The 25,948-nt window shown below is 35.5% G+C and overlaps 1 protein-coding gene across 3 annotated transcripts in view; it reads left to right on the top strand.

Annotated features, from left to right (window-relative positions):
* The window catches only part of DIAPH3 (diaphanous related formin 3), a 467,480-nt gene that overhangs the window by 349,974 nt on the left and 91,558 nt on the right, over positions 1–25,948 (top strand). For all 3 annotated transcript variants that reach the window (XM_076009404.1, XM_076009403.1, XM_076009405.1), the window contains 2 exons: positions 8,150–8,245; positions 8,726–8,785. In XM_076009404.1, coding sequence (XP_075865519.1) covers positions 8,150–8,245; positions 8,726–8,785 — 156 coding nt within the window. The remainder of the gene's footprint in view (positions 1–8,149; positions 8,246–8,725; positions 8,786–25,948) is intronic.

The following is a 25,948-nucleotide window of genomic DNA, read 5'->3' on the forward strand; positions in this document are numbered from 1 at the left end:
TTTACCCAAAGTAACCCTGATTGCTAATTAGAAAGCCAGTTTTCAAATCTAAGTCATTTGAATATAAAACTTGTGTTCTATACCACTTTACTATGTTTGTACTTTACTATGTTTTCCTAGTTTAAAGTATAATCCAGGGGTCCTCAAACTTTTTAAACAGGGGGCCAGTTCACTGTCCCTCAGACCGTTGGAGAGTGCGCACTGTGGGCCAGGGACGAGTCGGCTGCTAAGCAGGACAGGCAGCTGCGGCAAAAATACCCAGCAGGCTGGTTAAATGTCCTAGGAGGGCGGTATGTGGCCCATGGGCCGTAGTTTGAGGACGCCTGGTATAATCTATATGCTTCTAAGTTAAATCTATTAGTATAAACCAATTCCTCTCCCACACTAAACTTATGAATCTAAAAGCCCTCTAGATACTTTTAGTCACCTTGCAGTTGGCTATCTCAGGAACATCTCAACTTAACATACCCAAAATTGAACTCCTGTCCAGGTTCCGTCTATTCTACCACCAAAGACAGTTCTGTACTTGGTGAATCAACATACATCCAGTTGGCCAAACGAAATACCTGGAAACCATCTCCAACTTTATTTCTTTACAATATTCACATCCATGCAGAACAAGATTACTGTATGTCTACTCCTTTCTGTTTGCATCTTCACAACTTGCATAACTTACTCAGGGCCTGCAATCACACTGTCCCTGGATTTAAATCATTATGTGTTCCTTTTCTTATTTCCCTTGCCCTGAGTCTTGTCTCTTCTCAGAGTGATCTTTCTAAGGTAAAAATTCGACCATTCATAGCTTTAAATCAGTTAATGGCTCCCTTAAAGATAAATCCAAACTTCATAGCATGGCATATCTAGCTCTTGGCAAGTTGGCTCCTGGCTGCCTCCTCACCTTCCCTCTCATCACTCCCTTTCTGGTACCCTGCTCTCTATTTCTACTTACATCTGAGTTCTTCCAGATGTTTCATGTTCCTCCAGAAACACTGCTGTATACAGCATTTCTGACAGCTGTGGCAAGGCCTTCTTCTTCCGGCAGCTCTGGCGCTCTTAAAGCAAATCTTTAAGTCTCAGGTGTTCAGGAAGCCTCCTGTGACTGCTGTGTCCTTTCTCTCTGCCCCTCCTAGGTGTCCCCAACCACTGCACCACATGCTTGATATCTCTCTTTTAATATTCATTATGTTATATTGTGCTGTTTGTTACCTATCTTCCTCCCCTTCTCAGAGGTCAGCAGCTTTGAGTCAAGAATCAGTCTCTTCCTTCATGTTCTCTTCCTCTTCTTTAGTCTTTGTCTTTCCCTTTCAAGAAAATATTTAGTTACTTTATATTAATATTTATCAGCATAATGTCTGCAAATTCCTAAATTAAATATAATAGGATTATAGCATAATAAAATATCTTCCCCCTCACTCCTCTCAACTTTCTCATACTTCCCAGAGACAATAATTTTTAATTCCTATTTATTTCTTTCGATATTTTCCTGTTCTCTATTTCTAGATAATATGCATAGACTATTTGCCAATATTTCATTTTAGATATTACTGAGTCTCTGGTAAGTGGTTGCGAATTTAGTTCCCTTATCCCTTCTCCCCACTTGTGCACTCCTTTTATACCCATCCCCCTATCGTCTTTCATTACAATTATACCACAGCTGATGGTCAAGAGAACAGCAATGCTTTATAATATTGCCATTGCATTACTATTCCTCTTGTTTCCTGTCTTAGTTTGTTGTTGCTGGTATAACAAAAATACCTTAGACTGGGTAATTTATAAACAATAGGAACTTATTTCTCACAGTTCTGGAGGCTGGGAAGGCCAAGATCCAGGCAACAGCAAATTCCATGTCTGATGAGGGTTCACTCTTTGCTCTGTACAGGTGCCTCACCACAGTGCCCTTACACAGTGAAAGGAACTAACAGCTTCTTCTCACCTCTTTTTTAAGGCCACTATTCCCTTTCATGAGATCTCTGCCCTCATGACCTAATCACCTTATAAAGACCCTACCTCTTAATATCATTACATTAGAGATTAAGATTCAACATACTAAGTTTAGGAAGACATCATAGCATTTCTTATTGGACAACATTGTTATTTCTAGGTTAATACAAACTTGATTTATTTAAAAAGTTGGTTAGTATTTGTGTATATCTGTTACTCTTTTTTTTTTTTTTTTTTTGAGACAGAGTCTCACTTTCTTGCCTAGGCTAGAGTGAGTGCCATGGCATCAGCCTAGCTCACAGCAACCTCAAACTCCTGGGCTCAAGCAATCCTCTTGCCTTAGCCTCCCGAGTAGCTGGGACTATAGGCATGCGTCAGCATGCCTGGCTAATTTTTTCTATATATATATATTAGTTGGCCACTTAATTTCTTTTTATTTATAGTAGAAATAGGGTCTTGCTCTTGCCCAGGCTGGTTTCGAACTCCTGACCTTGAACAATCCACCTGCCTCGGCCTCCGAGTGCTAGGATTACAGACATGAGCCGCCGCTCCCGGCCTATATCTGTTACTCTTTTATCCAAATTCTCTAATACCTCTGTGAAATAATCAGCAATCAGTTTTCCAAATGGTTCAATACAGAGGATTTGCTATCAGTTCCATGGCCACTGCTCTTTCCTATAGTCTGGTTTCCTCCCATATGGTCCCTGTGATCCAAACTGGCCACTCTGGGCCGAGAATATCCAGGGATTCCTTTTGCCACTTTGCTCTTTTGTCCCTTTCCCTTTTCTGGATCCCATGTTTTCCTCTTTCTTACTTTTCCCTCTTATTTTGCAAAAGCACATCTTAGAATCTCTTTCTAAGAAAATGTGTACAGACACTTGCATGTTTCAAAAATGTCCATTTTCTATCATTTATTGGCAGTGTAACTATATCTTCACTGAAAATTATTTTTCTTCAGAATTCGCTTGTTTTGGAATTTCTTGCCTGTCTTTTGAAATTCATTGTTGGTATTGAGAAATCCAGTCCTATTCTGATTTCTTTCCTATGTATGTGACCTATTTTGGTTTGTTTGCTTATTTTTAACTTCCTGGAACCTTTTAGGGATCTTCTTCTTATCTTTACTTATCTGCAATTTCAGTATTGTACCTGGGCTAAAGAAAATGGAATAAAGGAAGGAGAGTTTCTACCACAACATTGTGTTATCTTTTTCCTCCTGCCCTTTAAGTTTAGGTGGTTTTCAAGATTCCTCTCCTGATGCAGTTATATGCACTTTCAGAGTGTTGAATGAGTATTTTTTGTGATATGGAAATAACTTCCAAAAATATTACCCTCTTTTTTGTCTGAATTTGAGGCAGAATTTCCAGCTGACTTCCAGAAGTTATTTGCAGATTCCTACTTGCACCTTCCACTAACATGTCCCAAAGGAAATTCTCATCTCTACCTTTTTACCCCACCAAAATCAATTATTTTTTTTATTATTATTATTTTTAACATTTTCTCTTTCTCAGGCCATACACCCCAGACATGAGTCCTTAGCAGCTCCACTCTCTTCCTGTCCCCACATCCTATTGATTCTGCTTTAGAAATACCTCCTCAACTCTCCCTTGTCCATTTCCCTTAACATAGTGGGATGTTTAAAATACCATTTACAAATTCAACAAGGTGATATGTTATTCAGGTGTAGAAAGGCTTTGACTATTGCAGTTAGTCTATTTATTTAAAAGAGTTTTCACAGCAGGAGAGAAGCTATAAATATTTTGAGTGCAGTTAGAGAAATTTAGTTCTGGTCTATAATAAAAAAATGGCTAATTTTAATTTCTCTGGTTAGTATTAGAATAATGTAAATATGAATCATTTAAACACTTTATTTTACCTCATCTTTTGTTTTTATCCATACCTTTTACCTTTGTGCCTGGTATTCCTTTTGCCAAGAATGTTCCTCCCTCCTCAGTCCCTGCTGTGGCTAATTCCTGCTTATTCTTCAAGTCATCATTCACTAGGAAGTCTGTATATATCCCTCCCCTGCCTGCCATACTTTTCTGCTTCCGAGAGCAGAAAAGATTTCTTGTTAACCTTGGGTCCTAGGTATCCTTCATGCCTAGTAATATCCTAGCACACAATACCATATGCCAGGCAAATGTGTCAGTTGAATGTTTTAAATGCATTTTTAATATTTGAAAGATCATCTTCCTGACATGTCTCCATATTAAACATTGGTCTTATTTCAAGAGTCCATTTGTACTTCAAGTCAGTTTTCCTTAGAAATGATGTCATACATGATTAACCAAGTACGTAATCAATACACTATAAAAGACTTAATTTGTAATATATCTAAAATTGTGCTTGAAACATTTAGTAATAAAAAGATATTTTATAAACTTACTATAGTTCACTATAGGTTTCATTTATGAATTTATTTCCCTATATTTTAATATCACGTAGCAATTTACCAGGTGCTTCCATTTGTATTAGCTCATTTGCTCCCCTCATTAACTCTAGACAGGTATTATCTCTATTACCAATGCCAGAAATGATTATGTAAATAGTCCAGTGTAACACAGACAGTTGAAAGCTCAGACTAGAAGGCAGGTTGTTTTACTTCAGTATTGTATTCCTCCCATTATGTGCATGGAAATGAAGGCCAGAAAAGCCACTGGCTCTGGGAGACAAGAGCAGAGATCGAGGTTCCAGATGGAGAATGATAGATGGGAGAGAGAGAATGCGGACAACCACAGGCAGTTGCATTTAGCTGACAAATAGGTTGTGATGGTCAGAAATAAGGGATAAGATTGGAAGAGCAATCAGAATCATTTTGGGGGGAAGTGGAAAAGTTAGGACTTTATACTGTGAGAACTGAGATAATGTTGGAACTTTGTGATGGGAGAATTGAAGATCATAATTCTGCTATAAGAATTGTCTGTAATCTATGGGGAAGAATTAGGGAGAAATTGGAAGCAACATGACTATCTAGCCAACTCATGCAGTAATCCAGGTGGGAAAAAAATTAATTCTATAGTGTAGTTGAAAAAGGAACAAAATATCAGTTCAGGAGATATTGGAGAGTTTTAATCAACAAGATTTGGCAACTAAATAGATGTGTGAGACAAAGGAAAAGGAAGAAACAAAGCTGTGTGTCGTTGACAATGGTGATAGGGTTGTAGTCCCATCACTTCCCTGATGCCCTGTCCATCTGTGACATTTATTCTCCTGCATGAGTAGTCCTTAGTCAATTTAGTCAACATACATTTAGTTAATTCAGTCAATGTATATTTATTGAACACTTTTTATGTAATACTAGCATTTTCCTAGATATTAAACAAAATCTATAATCCCTGTCCTCAATGAGCTCATAGCATAGTGGTAGAAACAGTGAAATAAAAATATAATATTGTGAAGAATTTATCGGTGTATGTACTACATGCCATTGGGACACCAAAGGGCTCCCTGTTTAGCCCAGGTAGGTTAGGGAAGGATTCTCAGTTCTCTGTCTTGAAGAAGAGATAAGAGCTAGCTTGGTGAAGAAAGTGAAAAAGATGTTCTGTGTCAAGAGAACAGTATGCTCAAAGGCATGAAGCAGAGAACATGAAACTGTAAGTTGCTTAGTGAGCCTAAACATGTCAGCATCTGTCTCTTAAGAACAATGGGATTATCCTACCTAAGCCTAATACAATTATCACATTCTTTTAACTTAACATTGGTACAGTATAATTATCTAATATCTAGTCCCTATTCAGATTTTCCCAATTAGCCAAATAATGTAATTTGTAATTTTTCCAATCTAGGAACTAATCAAAGACTGCATTATATTTAGTTGTCATGTCCCTTCAGTCTCCATTCATCTAGAACAGTTGTCTAGCTTTTTCTTATTTCTCTCTCCTCCTTCTTGTCTTGGTCTATCATGATATTGATAGTTTTTAGATCCCAAGCCAGTTGTGACACAGATTGTCCCTCACTTTGAATTTATATGATTGTTTCCTCACATTTAGATTGAGGGTCAATATTTTTGTGCAAAATACTACACAGGTTATGCTTTGCATCACTTCTGGAGACAATTGATGTGAATGTAGCCTATTGTTGGTAATATCAAATTTGATTATTTGGGTAGTAAGGTGGTATCTATCCATTTTTGTTATACTTTTTTTTTAGTATCAGTGCAGATGCATGATTCTTTTTTACCCAATGTATGATAATCCATTCCTATCATTATTTATTTCTTACTCAAATTGTCCTGAACTTGCCCAAGGCAACCCTTCAGTCTGTCCTCAGAACATCCCTATCTGTTTCTGAGCACTTTCTTATTTTCTGACACAAGATGTTTCTGCTCATTTCACACTTTCTTGGCCTCAGCCGTAGAGTCAGAGACTTCTCTAAATGTTCTGGTTCTGGACTAGGTATGCTCATTAATACTGTAGTGTCATTGTCTCTGAACTCTTTTGGTCCACAAATCTAGGAAAAGTATTTTTTTTTAACCTTGAACTTATACTGATACCTGTACATTCAAGTCAGTACTTCATGGTTCTTCCTTTCCTTCTCTCATTTCATATTGTTTCCTTCAGTGAGCACCCCTATTGCCAACAACATCAACACATTTACCCATCCGCTCAATCTTATAATACATATGCAATAGTTTTAGAACCACTACATCAGTACCATTACCAAAAACAAAGTTTGTAAGGGGAAAGTTCAAAGGTTATTGCATTCTTTTCTCCCCTCGTTTATGATTAATGCTGTCAATATGAGAACAGCTTCATTTGTTTCTGTTTGATTTCAACTTCAGGATTTTTTTTTCAATCTCTTGCTTACTTGGAAAAGATTAAAAATATTTTTATTTTTTAAATGTTTTATTTTACTAATCAGATATATTCACTACCTTAACTATTTGGCATTAGCTGCAGTTCTTCTTAGGAAAAATGTAGTTGAGTTTGAGTGTAAATTTTCAAATAGCTAGATAGTTACTTATTAAACTGTCTGAAATATTTAATGTGTTTTAATTAAAATAGCCATCAAACCACTTTAGAATTAAATTTACATGCAAACTAACAACCTCCAAATACTCTATTTCTCACCCACCTTTTTTGGTAACACCTACAAGGTTTAGAACTCTTCTAAAAATATGAAACAGAACCAGATGGAAAAGGGCTGATACATATTTATATTTATATGTCTGTTTATAAACTGTAAATGAGTATGTTATTTGTATTGTACTGCATTTACTTGTCAGCTGTTCTCTATAAAGGGATTGTGTCTCCAAAAGGAAAACACAAAAAATCCAGGGGAAAATAGTTTTTCATTATTTTAAATGTAATAGTATGCCAGCAATACAATTTCATAAAGAAAGCCTGCAAATAACCTTTTTTGGAGAGGAAAAATAGTCCTTAGGGTTTCTTTGAATTTGGATTGGGCCAGTAGTTCATTTAGAGCTTTATCTCCTTCTTCCTTTGAATAATATTTAGCACTGATAAGTATACATACCTATGAATATTACAAGAATACTCTGTTATTTGTTGAGAGAATTGACTAGGTCCACATCCTTTGTTAATTATATCTAGAATGTCAAATTGAACTAATCATAATGGGATGCACTCTTTCAGATTTTTGAGAGGCTTTATTTTTTCATTACAGAAGATCAACTTTTCATACATTCTGTGAAATTTTGTAGTAAGTGTTCTGTGTCACCTCAAGTCAAGGGACGATTATCTTCTGATTTGAAAAATCAATTGTTGGGAGCATGTTCACAAAAGTTAGCATGGAAATATAATTTTGCACGATAAGTTTAGACAGCAGAACCTCAATAACAAAAACACTCTCACACCTGGTCGATTTTAGAATAGAGGCCAATGCCTTGAAAATAACCCTCTTCTATAAGGGAAATGTGATTTATGATAACCTGAGACACAGACATGACTAGAACCACATTCCATTTAAAGTTATTATGCCGTTGGACTATAAAAGCAGTATTTTGAAGTGAATCAATGGAACTCGGTCCTCTTTAGTAGACTGTAACACAGGCACTAATGAGACAGATTTCATTAAAAGATAGTTGATTTATGAGAGACTTAAAGTCCTATCTTATTTTGAAATTGCTGGCTTAGCCCTGGCATCTGATCTTTTTTCTCCCCACCATCACCATCACCAGTTTCTGTGTATGCTTTGACATTGCTATGGTAACCCTGAGGGCTGATGGAATTCCCTGCATCTCTTTTCACAGAGGGTGATGAGACAGGAGTGATGGATAGTCTGCTAGAGGCCTTGCAGTCTGGGGCTGCCTTCCGCGACAGAAGGAAAAGGACACCGAAGCCGAAAGGTGAATGCTATACTTGCTTCCTGTTACTTTCTAGGGAACGATCACAGAGAAGAACCCTTTTTTTTCCCTAATTCTTTTAAAAGTCATGTGTCAAGAATACAGTGCTATGGGCAACAACTGTTCAGAAGTTTCATAAGTTTACTTAATCCCTTGCACAGACAAATGTCAGAGATACGCATTCCAGTTGGCCGATGTCAGTAACGCATTAACAAATCAATGCACTGAACCTAGAAAATCCTGATTAGTGTGACAAGTCTCATCTAAAGAACCATATGTACCTTATCCCAGTGGAGTTTACAGTAGCATAATTAAATGGGAAGTAAAAGTCATAACATTACTGCTTCAAGTATTTCAGGGTATTGAAGCATTACTTTGCTGCCAGAAATACTTAACCTTGGAAAAAAGTCTGTCTAATACTGTTATACTTTTTGAGATGAACAGACCTCTATATTAAGTTTCTTTTATATATTTTTTTAACAGATGTTCGGCAAAGTCTCAGTCCAATGTCTCAGAGGCCTGTTCTGAAAGTTTGTAACCATGGTAATAAACCATATTCATAAATTGCACGTTCTTCTTATCTACTTTTATCCTATTGATCTTTGATTTTAGTAGACTTCTGTGAAGTTCTCAAGTTTCAGTATAACTAAAATAGTAAAACCATATTGATGTACTTATTTGTTATGAGATTGTACTGATATTTTTCATCCTTACATTATTGCCTTGAGGTTGTATTTAGGTTCTTCTTTCAGGTCTTGAATGAATGTGTTTTTTAATTATTATTATTTGAAGTTACCATCACACATTTCTGATTAGTGATGTCCAATGCACCCTTTCAAAAGCGATGTACTCTCATATGCTTTGAAGTATTGGATTTACTATGCATCTCAAAGTATTGAATCTGTTATCTGTTTTACTCTACCACATTTGCCAGTACAGTTAGAAATACTTTGATCAGCATTTTGACCAAATCATATAGATGAGCTTCACGTGATATTATTTTGGAAGGATGTGCTGAAATCACTAAAATGGTGAATTAACTTAGTCTCTGATATCTATGTAAAGCTGGCTCCTCTCCAAAATCCCTAACTAATCCTTCACTCTCAACTGCATGGAATCTTTTTCCCTGTTCAGGCTGTCATTTTGTGTTGATTGTGTTTTATCAACTTTAGTTCTTCTCCTGCCATGTTAAATATTTGGGGTTGTGCTTACCTTCTGCAGTCAAAAGCACCTTTATTCATTTTGAATGCTATTTATTCAGAGTGAGATTGTCACCAAAGTTTCTTAGCTTTGTAAATGGAAAAAACTTAAGAGATTTCATTTAAGGGATTTTTGGGTGCTGCTGAGTTAAGTCCTAGAAATATTAACATGTTACTGAGAAAGGAACCTGTGCCAAATTCTTAGGGAAGCCTAAAATAATTATGAAGTAAATAAGAGAAAGACATGGATATAATGATCTCTTAATAGCTAGATCCTTGCTGCCCGAGGTAAAGTATATATAGTAGGTGCTTAATAAATGAGAGGAAAGGTAAAGATCTGCAGTATTTTAAGTAGGTTTTTTGACCTCTTTTAGCATGTTTTTATTTTTGTTTTTCCTTCCCTATTATAACAATAGGAAAAAAAGTTGGAATAAGAGAGATTACCTGTGCATAATTAATTTCTAAATTTGAGTTTATGATTTAGAGCCATTTTGATGTACTAAATAATGGCCAAAGTTTAGAAGGTTTAGAGCTATCCCAGACCTTCCTTAGAGATTATTTTGTTTTGTAGATGAATAAATGGAAACCTAGAGAGGCTGAAAACTACAGAGTGAGTTAGTGACACAAATGTGACCATAATACATTTCTAATTCCTGTTATATTTCTTTTTTGAATTCATATAAGTACTTCAGTTGTTTTTTATTATTAAGATAAACAACTCAGCCCCCATTGTAAGTCATTAAAATGAAGAACCACAACCATAGCCAAACACAATGATTGTGATATGATTATAATAACATATGTATACCCATCCTATGCTTAATTAAAGTAAGTATCTTATATTTTATGTAGGGAAAAATTATTTAACTTTGTGTACTAGCCTTGGGGAAAGCAGTCCTATGACTGGGGGTATAATGGCTCAGATATAATTATAAATAGTGATTTTTCTGTTTAATATATAAAAGTAGATGAGCGTAGCATTTCTATAAAGCTAGTATGTACTGGCTTGAGTTCTAAGGCCACTGTGATAATTAAGCTAGTAGATTATACAGAAAGCCAAAGAAGATGTATCATAAAGATCAAATTCTCTCTAATATCAATGTATAATGGATTAAAGCATTTTAAAAAATTACTTTCTATTGATATTTCTGTTGTGGCTTACCTTTACATTTCTAAGCAAGTAGAAAGAAATCCAAATGACCAAATTTATCTTTAAGAATTTTGTGTATGGAGATAGATCTATTAGACTAGAAAAGTATAGGATTTGGTTAAGGAAAATGTCTTCATTGCAAAAAGGGTCGTTATTTTTAGAATAAGATGATATTCTGGAGTTCATTTAGTAACATTTCTAAAAATTACTTTATTTTCATTGGAAATACTAACCTACAACTGAACTATGTGATTAAAATATAACGTTGAACCTATTTTACCTTTTAATTTGCTTCCATGTACTTAAAAGGAAATTAATGTCTGATATTTTATATTTTATACAAGTATATATCTGTTGATATTGATATCATAACCTATTTTAACAATTTATAAGATTTTCTACAATTATTTGAAATTCATATATATCCTCAGTAAATTAATAATAACAACCTAATATTTCTGAATTATTTGCCTTACTAAATGTCAAGCACTATGCTGAATGTGTTATGCACATTATCCCATTTAATCTTCTCAGTAATTCTATCACATAGTCAATATTTTTATCTCCATTTCATAGTTAAAAATAATCAAGGATTTAACAAGTCTGATGGCTTATTTAAGGTCAAATTTTGAATCTGGGCCTGACTTCAGAGTCCAAATTCTTAATTTCTTTGCCATGTCATATTCTTAATACAACTGCTTGAATCAATATCTAATCCTCTTCCCATCTATGAGCTGATGATTCATGTGTACATTGTTTTCTCTTGTAACACACATGAAGTTGAACTGCTGAGACATGACCTCTCAGAGGTTCTCTGGCCTCTGGTATGTCTCATCTCTTGTTCCCAAATTTAACCACTAGAGAGCACTATTTTCCTAGTCTGAGGCTTGGATTACAATGATACACTTATGGAATTAATTATGGCTACTTTTTATTTCTTTTAATAAAATTACTATTAAAGTTTCTATATTAATAAATGTATGCCCTGTTAGAAATATCATAGAAGATTTAGGTTAAAAAATATATATCCAAAACCTAAATTAAAGCTTATTAGCTATAATTTTAATCTTTTATTATCTTTTACTATCTGTATATTGTCTGTGCGTTTTTAAATCATAGCCATAGTCCCAAACTTCTTAGGTTTCTTTTCTTTCAGAATAGGCATCTTTTCTTTCAGAATAAAAATGTCCTGGTGAAGTTACCCTCTCAGACCTTGGGGATAAAATGTCCCAGTATATATTTTGGCAAACCTACCTCAAGCATTCTAACTCCAATGGGTTTCAGAAGCATAGAAATCTTACCCAGTGAATAATCCAGCCTTTGTGCTGTGCTCCAAACCTCCACCAAAAATACTTCAGTTAAAATTTTTACCTGTTGTCTTTCACTTTGGCTGTTAAGGCCTAGGCAGAAATTAAGTATTTGCTATTTTTTCCTTGCTAAATTTTTATTTATTCAGCAAGATTTATTAAGTACTGGCTAGGTACTTAAGATATACAGATGCCCTCCAAGAATGCACCGTCTAGTTGGGAAACAGACCAGTAATAATTCCCATACATTTGGTAAATGCCAGGATAGAGGCAACACACAAAGTCTGAAAGACCAATCCAGACTTTGTGAGGACAATCCAGATATGTCTTCTAGAAGGACCCGAAATACAAGCTGAGATTTCAAGTATAAATAGAAATGAGCCAAAAACCCAAGGGCAAAGGTGAGCCAATAAGCAGTTCAACAGCAATGGCAGCATGTATGCACTTTCTCAGGAGGTCCTTTCTGCACCCCAGGCTAAACCTTGTAGAATTGTTTGCTCTAGTAACACCCCAGTCTTCTCGTTTTACAACACACACTGCCCTTATTCAGTATCTGTCTTCCACACTACTTGTGAATTTCATCAGAGTGGAGACAAGACAATAAAAGAGGATATCTGTCTTGTTTACTATTATAACCCCAGTGTTGAGCTGGAGTGGCACCTGGCACATGCGTATTTAGTAAGAATGTGTTGAATGTACAGACATGTTTATGTCCAGGCTTGAATGGAGCAATTAATATATCTTGAGAAGCAAAATCAAGTCTTTAAATGTCACTCAAATAGAGGATTTAATTTGCCACTTTCTAAAGTTTCAGCTGTGAACACAGTTAACCACCTTTCATCTCCTCCCTTAAATGTTATCTGTCCTCAAAAGGAGATATTTGATCATCTGATCTCTGTTTTAACAGGTTTTTGGATCAGTGTGGGGGAGGGCTTAAATCTGTTATTGGATTCCTCCTTAGAAGTGGAGGGCTACTTAATTAAATTTCTTTCCCTTAGGTAAGCAAAGTATAACAATATTAAAACAAAACAATACATCTGCCGATGAGTCAGGGTATCATCTCATTTCTATATTCAACACAGTATGTTCCAAACCTAAAGATTTTCTGTAGTCTGTATAAATAGTAAAATGTCCTTTTTTAAGTCAAGATAATTATTTATTAATGCATTTTTAATAAAGATTATACGGTGGTATTTGGCTGTTGGTAAATCAGCTGGCCCAGTTGAAAATAAAGAATCAGATAGGGAAGAAATATCCTGGAAAGTCTGATGCTAGGCCAAGAAATTTTGAACTATTGAAGTTTTCAGACATGAAAATGAGAAGTCTGTGTAGTTTACGTGGAACTGAAGAGACAAATATAAGCAAGAGGGAAGAAATCGCAAGAACTTCATAGCCACCTCAATGCCAGTGTGGATTAGTTGCAAGGGATGAGGAAAGAGTGAGAGAGTATATCTAGACTTGAGGAAAGAAGGCGGGTGTAGAGCTCTAGATGAAGAGACCCTCACACAGAATTGCTAATGCTGCATAAGCAAAATGAGTTATCTAAAGGAGATTCTTTAAAACAAGAGAATGGCAAGTCAGAGACTGGAATTAGGAATGGACTTGGGTGAGTAATGATATGAGGGAGAGGTAGAAAAGACATGGGGAAATCAGGGGGGATTGCACAGTAGGGAAGCCTATGTCATAAAGGTTAAAAGAAGAGTTTCAAGGACTTGATTTCCTCAATTCTTTTTCATTCCTTGTTTATTTGTTTCCTTTATAACCTTTGGTATACCACTGAGTGACTAGTGATTTTTAGGGTACATTAATTCCTGTTCTTTCTCAGGGATTTCTCTTCCCGTGTATACTCTGTACGCTCTCTGTAAAACTTTTGCAACAAAGGTTTCACGAATATGAATTGTCGAGCCACACCTTATGGTGCATCTGCCTGCAGTTTGATTGCCTCCTCATTAGACGATTCTCTTTTCATAAGTAGTACAGTGGGATTTTTTTTTTCCAGTTAAATGGATATAGAGTAATCAGGAAGAATTCTATAAACTATATGCAATTAAAACCCCTAATGATAAAACTATTTAACTGTGACAAAATAAGATAAAACATAATCAAAATTTTAGGCAAACAAGTATTATACATTTTTAGTGAACATCCATAACCTAAACAAAATCTTGCTATATTATCTTTACACTAAATCAATTCTTAATAGCCTTAATTTGGATTTGATTATCTATTTTTACTCTTCCGCTTGTATATGGAGCTTTGAGAGATTTTTATAGAAATAAGATTGTATTGCCTCCAGGCACAGCTGCTTTGCCACTCGAAGATTTGAAGTCAGAATTAAATGTGAAGCTAGTTAGATATCTTTGAATTAGCATATTTTTCTGCAAAATAACTCTATGGGAAGCACACAAGACAGGCTTTGTTGTTTATGTATCAAAACTTCACTTACAGCCCCTTGCCACCCCAATCCACTCAGTCTTGTGTCCCCTTGTTTCTTGACCTACCTCTTCCCCAAGCAGCAAGAATTTGTCTTGAGGCAGAATTATGAAATTTTTAAGATTTTCAGTGATGTCTACCGAGTACTAACTGCCCTAAGGCTTCTTTGAAAACAATGAGGACAACACCAAACAAGTCCTTGTCTAGAGAACCTTATCTATCAAAGTAGTAAATGTTGACAACTACCATTTCCATTTCTTTTTAACTATATCCTGTTTTAAAGTCGAAAGAGCATAAGGAACAATAGAGTAAAATTACATAATTTTCTAAATGTCATTGGCTTATTTTCTCGAGAATATTTTTTGTTCTTTTTCTGATGAACTTGTGCCTGCCAAATAACCTAAGAAAGGGAGCTATTAAAATACTAATTGTTTTTGACACCCTTACACTTGGGCTTTCAAGCAGAATCAAATGCTACCTGTAGCTGTCAAAAGACTTAAATATTTTTTAAGGGGATTTTTCTAGGCCAGAAATGTAAAACAATTTGGGTGATTTCACATTTTATTCAAACATCAGTCTCTTGTATTTATTATGTAGTCAAGCAAAGGGAAGAATGGACTCAGGAGGGCTCCTGCCTAGGTAAGAATGCCCTGTGGGTAGACGGGAAAGTCTTTTCTTTTCTAATTTATAGTCAGGGCAGGACAACCTTTTGGCATAGTCGTTATCAAACAGACTCTTAAGCATGAACAGGTTCGAAAAGTCTCAAGTAGTGAAGACTTCAAGTTGTTTTAAAAGGACATTTATGCAAGAAATAGCAAATGTCTTTCACTTAATGAGCATCCACAAATGTATGCTGAAGGCTGGAATAAATTTAGTGAAAAAGAGATAAAGAACTATATTGTATAAGGCAAGTAATGTCCTTGACTTCCCTGAAATGGTTGTTATGATTAATATGCCTCTTGTTCTGCTTGTGTTTCATAGTGGACTATAATTATTACAATCTTTTCAAAATTTTTGCCCACTCTGAATTTCTCCCTTTACTTGTTGCAGAAGTTCAGAATCTGGGTTTATAAGGAGTGAAGGAGCTCAGAAAATTTCACCCGAAAATATGACTCCTTGGTATAAAGAGTATTTTGAATTAAAGGCCTTTAGAAATCAACAGGCCTTGGAAGGGGCTTTCTTGCTATCTGCATAACCAGACAGACCCATCAAAGGAACAATGGACTTTCCCTTGCAGATCAAGAATGTAACCAAACCTGGCCCAAATCATTTTAAATATAATATTCATCTCTCAATTTAATTTAATTTCCAAAGAGAATTGTTTAAAAGTCAATGTGTTGCCCCCATCCATACTGTCTGTCCCAAGTATCTATCCATCCTCCCTAGTAACTATTTATTGCCCCTAAACAGAATTACCTATATTCCTCATCTCTCCCTTCCCTCTAAAATGAAGGTATATAAACTTCTGGGCCCCATTAGGGTATTGGGTAATCACTATGTGATTCTCCCCTTGTGCATAAGTATTTACCCAAAGGAGAATTTTTTTAAAAGACACTTGCAGACTGGGCGTGATAGCTCATGCCTATAATCCTAGCACTCTGGGAAGCTGAGGCAGGAGGATCGTTTGAGCTCAGGAGTTTGAGACCAGCCTGAGCAAGAGCGAGACCCCATCTCTATCTACTAAAAATAGAAAGAAATTAGCTAGATAACTAAAAATATATAGAAAGAATTAGCGAGGCATGGTGGCACATGCCTGGAGTCCTAGCTACTCGGTAGGCTGAGGCAGGAGGATTGCCTGAGTCCAGGAGTTTAAGGTTGCTGTGAGCTAGGCTAACACCACGGCACTCTAGCCCAGGCAACAGAGTGAGACTCTGTCTCAAAAAAAAATAAAATAAACATGAAAAGATACTTGCACTTGAATGTTTATAGCAGCACAATTCACAATTGCAAAGATGTGGAAACAACCCAAGTGCACATCAGTACATGAGTGGATTAATACAATGTGGTATATTATACCGTGGAGTATTACTCAGCCATAAAAAATGTGAAATAATACCTTTTGAAACCATCCTCCTAAGTGAAGTATCACAAGAATGGAAAAACAAACACCACATGTACTCACTATTAAATTGGAACTAAATGATCAGCACTCATGTGTACATATGGTAGTAAAATTCAACGGAAATCAAGCAGGTCAGAAGGATGGAAGGAATGGGTAAATTGTACCTAACAGGTACAATGCATACTATCTGGGTGATGGGCACACTTATAACACACAACGTTGACTCAAACTGTACAAAAGTAATTCATGTAACTAAAACATTTGTACTGCTATAATATGAAATTTAGAAAAAGAAAACAATACTTGGTGTTAAACTAATTATTTCTAAGCACTGTTAGATTTATATTTTATTTTATTTGCCCTCATTAAAGTTCAGTTCCAAGTAGCCACAGGTATGGAATCCACCTTTCAAAATTGCTGTTAGTATTAAAAATAAGTACTTTGCAATGTGCCTAGCACATAGTAGATACTTTAAAAAAATAGCAGTGGTTGGTCTATTCAGTGACTATTTGTGAAAGCTAAAAACTAGCCATATTTTTGAATACTGTTTACAGAAGCCTTGAATGGTCTGGCAGAGCCCTTTGACCTTGAAAAACAGCACAGAGTCAGGTTTAGCCTTTGTAGTCAAACAGATCTTGGTTTGAATTCTTGACTTGCTGACAGGATGAGGGTGGCAGGTTATTTACCTTTAAATTTATTTTTCCTCAGCTGTAAAAAGAAAAATTACACCATATGTTTTATAGGCTGTTAGGAAGACTAAATGAAAGTGTGTAAAATACTCTAGTACAGTGCCTAGAATTAAGTAGATACTCAGTGAATTCAAATGTTCTAGCTCCTTATCATCTTCTCTCTCCCTGCTTGATGCCTTGTCAATAGAAAGTTATTATAAGTTCTTGAACAGAATGACAGTAGTTTGTAGAATGGATATAGTAATTAGAAAGATTGAAATTAGTTTTCTTGCTATGCATATTTCCTGGACTGCACATAAAATGCATGAAGTAGTATGAACTAGTTTCACAGAAAAAAGTTGAAAAACTAAGACTATAGAGACTTTTCTTTTTAAAATAGAGTAGTAAAGATATTTTTACCTCCCTTTCCCCTTGGCACTGTAGGAGTGAGGGGAACCTTGTCTTTACCCCAAAAAGTTTGCTGAAAGATGAACTCACAATTCAGGCAGATTAATAAAAGAAGGGTTTGTTTTCCATGTGCATGAGGAGAATCACAGAGTGATTATTCAGTATCCCAATGGGATCCAGATATTTTTATATACACCTTTTAGAGGGGAAATGGGGAGTATAGTTAATTCTGTTTAGGGAGTCAATAAATGATAGATAAACAATAAATAGTTGCTAGGGAGGATGAATAGATACTTGGGAGAATGAATTGATGGGGGGAAACAGATGGACTTGTAGATTAACCTGAGAGGTATTATGTTGAAATGATTTGGAACTGGTCTGGTTGCATTCTGCCATATATGTGATAACAAGGAGGGAAGTCCATTGTTATTTTTGATCTTTTGATAGGGTTTTCACAGCTATAGGGAAAGTCCTTTCCAATGCCTTTCTATCTGGAAGGGCCTTTAATTCACAATATTCTTTATACCAGGGAATCATGTTTTGGGGCAAAATTTCCTGAGCTCCTTTAGGAGTCACCACAAAACGACCAGGAGAAAGAATCACATAAACAATTTCCAACTCCTATGAAATCAAGATCTCTTTAACGTGAAACAAAAATGCATAAAGACAGAAAGGATGGAGAACGTGATGCTGCTGCAGTAAGGAGAGAGCTGGAATCTAGGTGTGTTAGTTTCCAGGGGCTACCATAACAAATTACCAGAAATTGGGGGGCTTAAAGCAGTAGAAATTTATTCTCTCACAATTCTGGAGGCTACAAGTCTCAAATCAAGATGTGGGTAAGGTTTTTTCCTTCTAGAGGCTCTGAGGAAGAACCTGTTCCTTGCTTGTGGCTGCTGACAGTCTTCAGTGTTCCTTGGCTTGTAGCTGTATCATTCCAGCATGTGCCTCCATCATCACATGGCATTCTACTCATGTGTCTTCACATGGCTGCCCTATGAGGACACCAGTCATTGGATTGGGGCTCACCCTAATCTAGTATGACCCTGTCTTAGTTACATCTGTAAAGACCCTAGTTCTGAAGAGATACCGTTTGCAGCTACCAGGGGTTAGGACTTGAACATATCTTTTGGGAAGGACAAAATTCAACCCACAAATGCTCAATACTAGGTGGCCCTATGTGAAATGGACTGATCTTTCCCTCACAGCACTCTGAGAGCTCAGGAATTACAGGTGCCAGGAACCACTGACAAAAGGAATGAGGCATAGAGCTGAAAAAATGAGGGATTGGGAAAAGAGCAGTGCAGCCTCCATCCAGGCAGTCTGGCTGCAAAGTGCAGATTTATAACTGTCATGCTTTACTGCCTCAACTCACTTCCCTCTCCTCCACCCTTCCAGGATGTGAGAGACTTATTTGGAATAATTGTGCTAGAGACCCTTGAATGGGAACACAAGGAAAGGGCAAGATATTCTGCTAAATAGAGGGATTATGTGAACTCAGAGGACAGTCTTCAGGCCAAAAAGAAAAAAAAAAAAAAAAGCAGAAATGAATGGTAAAATCCTCTGTTTCCCCTCCACCATTTAGTTCTTAGTACACTGAAGCAAGGTTATACTCCAAGCAGATGACAGAATACTTCTCTGGAGCTAATGAATAGTGTAGAGAAAAGACTCAGATATTGGCCTTTGGGTCACCACCTCCCCAAAGTACTAGCTCACACACAGAGTATTCCACAGAGAGATCCACTAGTTATCGAATTTTACTTGCACAAAATTTTTAGTCATAAATTATTAATTTGAGCCAAGGATTCATTAGCTGACATTTGAGGAAAACATTTAACATGGAAAAAAGGAAAAAGAAACCAAAGGAGCCCTTAGTAAACATAGAAAATATTAAAAACAAAAATTTCAAGCAAATCATAATTAATAATTGCAGAGATATCAAAGGTGATTTCAATGATGAAAAGAACGGAATACCTACACACATATATATATGTATTAAGATATCTACATACAAAAAGAATTAGAAAACAAAAAAGATCTCTTGAATGTGAAAAATATGGTAGCAGAGAAAAACAGTATAATATCTGAAAAAGCATAAAGCTAGAGGGCTCTTGGAGAATGTCTTAGTCTGTTCTGTGCCGCTTTAACAGAATATTACAGACTGGGAAGTTTATAGTGAACAAATTTATTGGGTGACTGTTCTATAGGCTAGAAAGTTCAAGATCAGGAGACCAGCATCTAGTGAGGGCCTTAGTACATATTCCCATGGTATATGGGAAGAAGAGCAAAGAAAGTGAAAGAATGACAAAATAGGGACTTCTTTTATAAGGAACCTGCTCCCATGATAACAGCATCAATCCATGAATGAGGGCAAAGCCCTCATAGCCTAATTATCTTTTAAAGTTCCCTCCTCTTAATACTGTTACAATGGCAATTAAATTTCAACATGAGTTTGGGAGGGGACAAACATTCAAACCGTAGCAGGGACCATCGGGGGAAAATGTAAAATTTACAGATAATCTGAATGACCATGCATACAACTGTATTAATAGGCTTTGGGGACAAATTTGGGAAGTCTTAGTGATAAGCACTAAGAAAATAAGAAACAATTATTAATTAATAAAGCAAAGTGACATATGATCATATTATCCCTGTATGCTATTTTACTCAGCTATGATAATAGAAACACCGTGGTAGCCAGACTCCAAAATGGTCCCCAATGATCCCTGCTTCCTAGTATTCACACTTTTGTGTAATTTACTCGCCCCTCAAACATTATTCTGATTAAATATAACAGAAATGATGACGAGTCACTAGCTAGACTATAAAGGAAACTGCAGCTTTCCTTTTGGGTGCTCTGTTGTGCATTCTCCCTCCCCGTTTGCTCTGGGGGATGCATGTTGTAAGCAACTCTTTGGAGGGACCCAAGTTATGAAGAACTGAAGCTTCCACCCAGCAGCTGTGTGAGCTTGTAAGTTGACCCCTATTAAGATATAATGAGAAGCCAAAATCTCTTCTTCATTAGTTATCTCTTTTTCTCCTAAAATATACTGGTTGTATTTTATTTTGCATTTTTCCTCTTCGCATTCGCTCTTTCAATAGAACCTACAGGGGACCTCTCTGTTCTAGCTCTCAGCTTATTATTTTTATGTGATCCAGAAACTAAAGTGCTCTTCGATGTGCATTCCTGTGAGTGATGGAAGAGATAAGAATCAATAATGGTAGTGTCTCTAGCTCAGGATACTAAGTGTGCTTTTGCATATAAAATGGACAAGCTCCAACTTTTTTGTGTCTGTTCTATAGATAACATTGGCCAGTGATTTTGCAGCACCTTTCTGAGTTATTTTCTTCCCTCATTACTCTTAATGTGGGAGAAAATAATGTAAGGTATGAGTGATAGAGAAAAATAAAATATCACTCTTTTTTTTTTTTTTTTTTTTTTTTGCTTTTCACATCAAAAGTAGCCTTCCAGTAATGCATAAGAACTTGATAGCTAATCTGTATCCAGTGACTCCTTAGTAAGCAAGAGGATGGGATGAAATTAGCATTGTAGATCATTGACTTTTTTGTAAATAAGTGACTTTTAATATATTACACAGATCTCCTGAAAGTCAGGGATGTAGTTGGCATAGCTGGAACAGTTCGTGTTTTGGAAGAGAATGGTAATCTAGGTAAGGAGATATATACTAAATATTTTTCTACTTTAAAAAGGTCTGTAAATTTACTGAAGCAAGCATTGACATGAATTAAGAAAGCTGCGATGTCCCATTGATTCCCAAGTAAATTAGAAATTATTAGTGGTAGCCATGATGTACATTGCTATGATGTGACAGCATTTGGCTTAAACAGTTTTACCATTTATTAGCACTATTGTAAGAATAAATGATAATGATCATTAAGTGCTATGTACATGATCATTTAAGTAATCATGCTTTCAGTCTCTTTCTATTAGTCAAACCTCTTTGGGTTAATTAGTTAGAAGAGCTGTCTTATCCCAATTTCTACAGGAATAATGAAATAAAGGAACACTAAAATACAAAGAAAACAATAGAGCATCACGCATTTACTTCATATATCAACTTAATTTATCCCCACCTAGTCCATTATTGTGACCTTAAGGTTAAAAGAGTCTGACAACTTTTTTTTATTTTGAAATATGATAATTAGGTCTATTAAATTATATGTGCATACTTTTTCCATTAAAGCATTTATGCAGCAGAAAAGTGCTAATATGATATGCAAATAAAAACAAAGTCTTCATTTACCAACCTATTCACACTAAAAGATCAACCAGTAAATACTCTTTAGATTTAGCATTAAAAATGTTAAAACATTTTGTTGTATTTTAGTGCTCACAAGCCAATAATTCAAAATCTGTAGAACTTTAAGGCTGCAAATATAAGACACAACTAAGAAACTTTTATTATCAGTCCTTTTATTACTCATATCTTGTTAATATAGTTACTCTGAAGAGTTCTTAAATTGATGTTTGATAAACTATGAACAATGTTTTATTTAATCCAAATTACTATTTTATCACTGGGTGAAAAGCATATTTCATACGTTTTTATTAGTCTTTCCCATATCCCAAAGGAGGACAAAAGATAAAGAAAAGGATCTTTTTAAAATTTATTGTGATTCCTCTTCGGGCAGTTTCTCAAATGAGAGTGATGATGATGCTCTAGTTTTCAACATGCAGGGAGTAATAAATGACGGGCATAGTACATTAAGGGAAATCCAGCGTGGTCCTACAGGGCAGAGAAAAGTACTGTCTGAGACAGCTCCCGGGACCTCTTGCTACACTTGCAGGCTTTGGCAGCAGCATCCTCTCCAGTAAGTCTCAAGGCTTTCAACACTTCTTAAATACTGGTCTCTCTGTTTGCTACTCATTTACTGGAAACTGCCTATTACTCTCCATTCTGTTAACCTGCTTTCTCTTCATCCACTGATCCCATTCCCTTTCCTTGCCTAAATATAAAAAGCCATGGTCTGATCTCCTCAGAACAAACAATAAATACATCCAGTGATGGGATTAAATAATGAAAGTCAGGAACTCTAGGTACTATGTTGTAGAAATGTGGTATTTTCTGGAAATTAACTCTGTGTCTTCTACATTTTTGTTTGAATTTGAATGGCTTCTTTATTAGCTTCTTTTAAATACATAGTCTTTTACCAAAGAAAAACTCTTTTGTATTTAAACCTAAACACGTGATTTTATTATATGATAAGTTAGATCCAGAATTAAGTGAATAAATGTATGTTTACCCCAGGATGATTATTTGTCTCGCAGAAATCTATAGTATTTTCCAAGGCCAAGTTAGCAACATAATAATTAAGATAATTTTAAATTGAGAAAGAGAACCTATGCTTATTTTTAAAATGTTGATTCTATGGAAGGAAGGAAAAGATACATGATTTACTGAGTATGTGCCGGTAAGTTCATTGTTTAACATGTTTCTTCCTCTGTAGAATATAGTATTAGACCAAATAAACAGTTATTTTTCTTTTATACTTAGAACTCCCTCTCTATTTTTTTAGATTGAGCATCCATATTTGATTAACATTTATAATCAAGAACGAAAATATGGTATTTTAGTATCTAGTTTATTTTGATTACTGCATTTAAACCAATTGGGCTGCCATTTGAGATTCAATGTGCCCATTAAAAGTAAAGTATACATTGAATTTGTTTAGAAACCAATATATTTGAGTTTCCTGATTTTGGAAACATCTGTTAATAGTAGAATGTTTTAAAAATACAGAAAAGTACAAAGGAGAAAATAAAGTTTACCCATAACCTAACTACTTATATGTAAACATTATTGCCATTTTGGCATTGATCTTTTGAATATTTAAAGTACATATATTTTTAAATTAGATATGGGGTATATGATAGGTTATGAGTATTTTCCGTATAGCATGAGTTCCTCTTTTAACAGTATTTCAATGGCCATAGCATAGTTATATAGTAAGTATGGGCCATATTATTAAACCAGCTTTCCTAGAGTTTGACTTTTAGATGTTTTTAAAAATTTGCCACCATAAATAACACTGTTTTTTCAGGATGTGAACAATTTTAAGTTTTTTTAAAAAAGTAAATATTGCCTCACTGGCCGAGGTGGGGTCAAGGTATTATATTACATCATATTCCTACCAGCAGCCTGTGGAAGTGTCCATTCCTCAAATCCTCAATAACACTAAATGTATTTCAGAATTTTTACCAATTAGGCAAAATAATGTCTTATTTTGCATTTTTATTTAGCTATGAAATTGCTTTTGTTTATAACTGACAAAATGTGGGACAGAGGGACCAGAAATGGAGTGAAGGGACATTCTCAATCTTTCTTATCACTATGTCATCCTTAAGTAAAAATCAGAAACTTTGTTATTATCTCCTCTGTCTTATTTCTCCACTAGGAGAAACTATTATTAGTATTTGTGATTAGTTGTCAATGTTGCCAGCCCAAGGTTTGTTTATAGATTTTAACCTTTAATAATAATAAATACTATCAACTCTTGATGTAGTAGAGCAGGCATCATCAAACTACTGCCCCGCGGGCCACGTGCAGCGCCCCCCAGGACATTTATCTGGCCCTCTGAGTGTTTTTGCCGCTGCTGCCTGTCCTGCTTAGCAGCCGATTGTCCCGGGCCCACAGTGCGCATGTGCGGAATGTGCGCCACACTCTCCAACGGCCCTCCAATGGTCTGAGGGACAGTGCACTGGCCCCTGTTTAAAAAGTTTGAGGACCCCTGTAGTAGAGTAATGGAGTGGAGATGGAGGAAAATCAGAGATAGACCTAAATCCCAATAGCAAATGACTGGTTAAAAGATAGCTGGGCCCTCAGATGGACTCACACCTTCTTCCAGGGGGGTTTTGGGTAATTAGACAGCAGCTTAATGGATCTATAAAGATAATTATGACTAACTTTAGTCTACTTGATGTCAGTAGAGCCTGTTGAAAGATAAAGAAACTGAGCCAACCATCTAATTAAGTTTTTTTAAGGCCAACAAGTAATCAGGTTGTTTCATTTGTAGCTTTCAAAAAATTTCATTAATGTGCCTGGCCACTCATTTTCCTGTTTTTTATCTGTGTGGTATGTTTTTGGTTCTTAAGTATACAATTTGTTCTTCTCTTATTTTAACACCAATTTTAGCATTTTTTCCCCACTAAATTTGCCACCTGAATCTACTTAATAAAAGGTATTTCATGTTGATTGTGATTTTTTTAAAGTTATATTTTATATATGCTACTTATTTCTAGGAAGAATTTGAGATGGCTTATAGAAGGAGCCATTTCATAATTTTGTAATTATAAGAGAAAACAGATGCAATAAGAAAACAAAAGAAAGTTGGCTCCTTACCTTCCAGCTTTGATTCTCAAACTTTAACAGGTATCAGAATCATCTGGGCAGTCTTGTCAAACAAAGGTTTCTGGATCCAGCCCAGAGTTACTGATATAGTAGGTTTGTGGTAGGCATGAAAATCTGTATTTCTCATTAATTTCCAGATGCTACTCATACAGGAACTACTCTTCAAGAACAACAGATCTAGATTATCTGAAATCTGTTTCGAGTATTTGGAATCATCATTGATTAATATTAGATTTCTTTATTAAATAGTGTCTTTGTGAACCATACATCCTAGTGTCTGATCACACATAATAATAGTTCTATTATTATTTTCAGGAGGCTTTTCATGTGGGTATAAAGGATATTTGTATGTTCTAGTGGTTCTGAACCTTGGCCACATTAGATATACTTAAGAGAGTTTTTTTTAGAAAACACCAATGCGGAGTCTGTCTCCACATACTTTGATTTAATTGGTTTAGGATGGGGCCTGGGCACTGTATTTCTTAATATTTTGTTAAAAATCTCTTTGTGATTCCAGTGTTCAGCCAGAATCATAAGCCCCTGATAGGGGCTCCTATTGCCAACAAATAATCAGGTTGTTTCATCTATGGCTTTCAAAAAATTTCATTAATGTGCCTGACCACTCATTTTCATTTTTTATCTGTGTGGTATGTTTTTGGTTCTTAAGTATACCATTTTGTTCTTCTCTTAATTGAACTTCATCCTGCTTTTGATGAACCATTTCTCTAATCTATCAAGGCCATTTTAAATTCTGTTTCTTTCTTTTAAAGCATTTAACCCCTGCCCAACTAAGTATCATCTGCAAGTCTAATGAGCAGATTTTCAATTTCCTAATTGAGACTGTGCTCATTAAGTTTTAATATTTTATAATTTTATTGCAAATTATTTCTACCATGTGGGTGATGCTACCTTGACCTTGCCCTGGCTATGCACATTTTCTTCATTATCAGTGAACATTTATTTAGTGCTTAGAAGTTGTGTGGTATTGAAACAAGTCCTATGACTTCTAAATAATTGAAAATAAGTGCTGAATCTGACTCTATGTAGTTTTAACTCTAAGGAATATATATAAAATATGAGTTGCATGAATAACACAGAACTTGCAGGCATTT

Source organism: Microcebus murinus, chromosome 13, assembly GCF_040939455.1.
Source record: "Microcebus murinus isolate Inina chromosome 13, M.murinus_Inina_mat1.0, whole genome shotgun sequence".
In the NCBI taxonomy this organism is placed as follows: Eukaryota; Metazoa; Chordata; class Mammalia; order Primates; family Cheirogaleidae; genus Microcebus; species Microcebus murinus.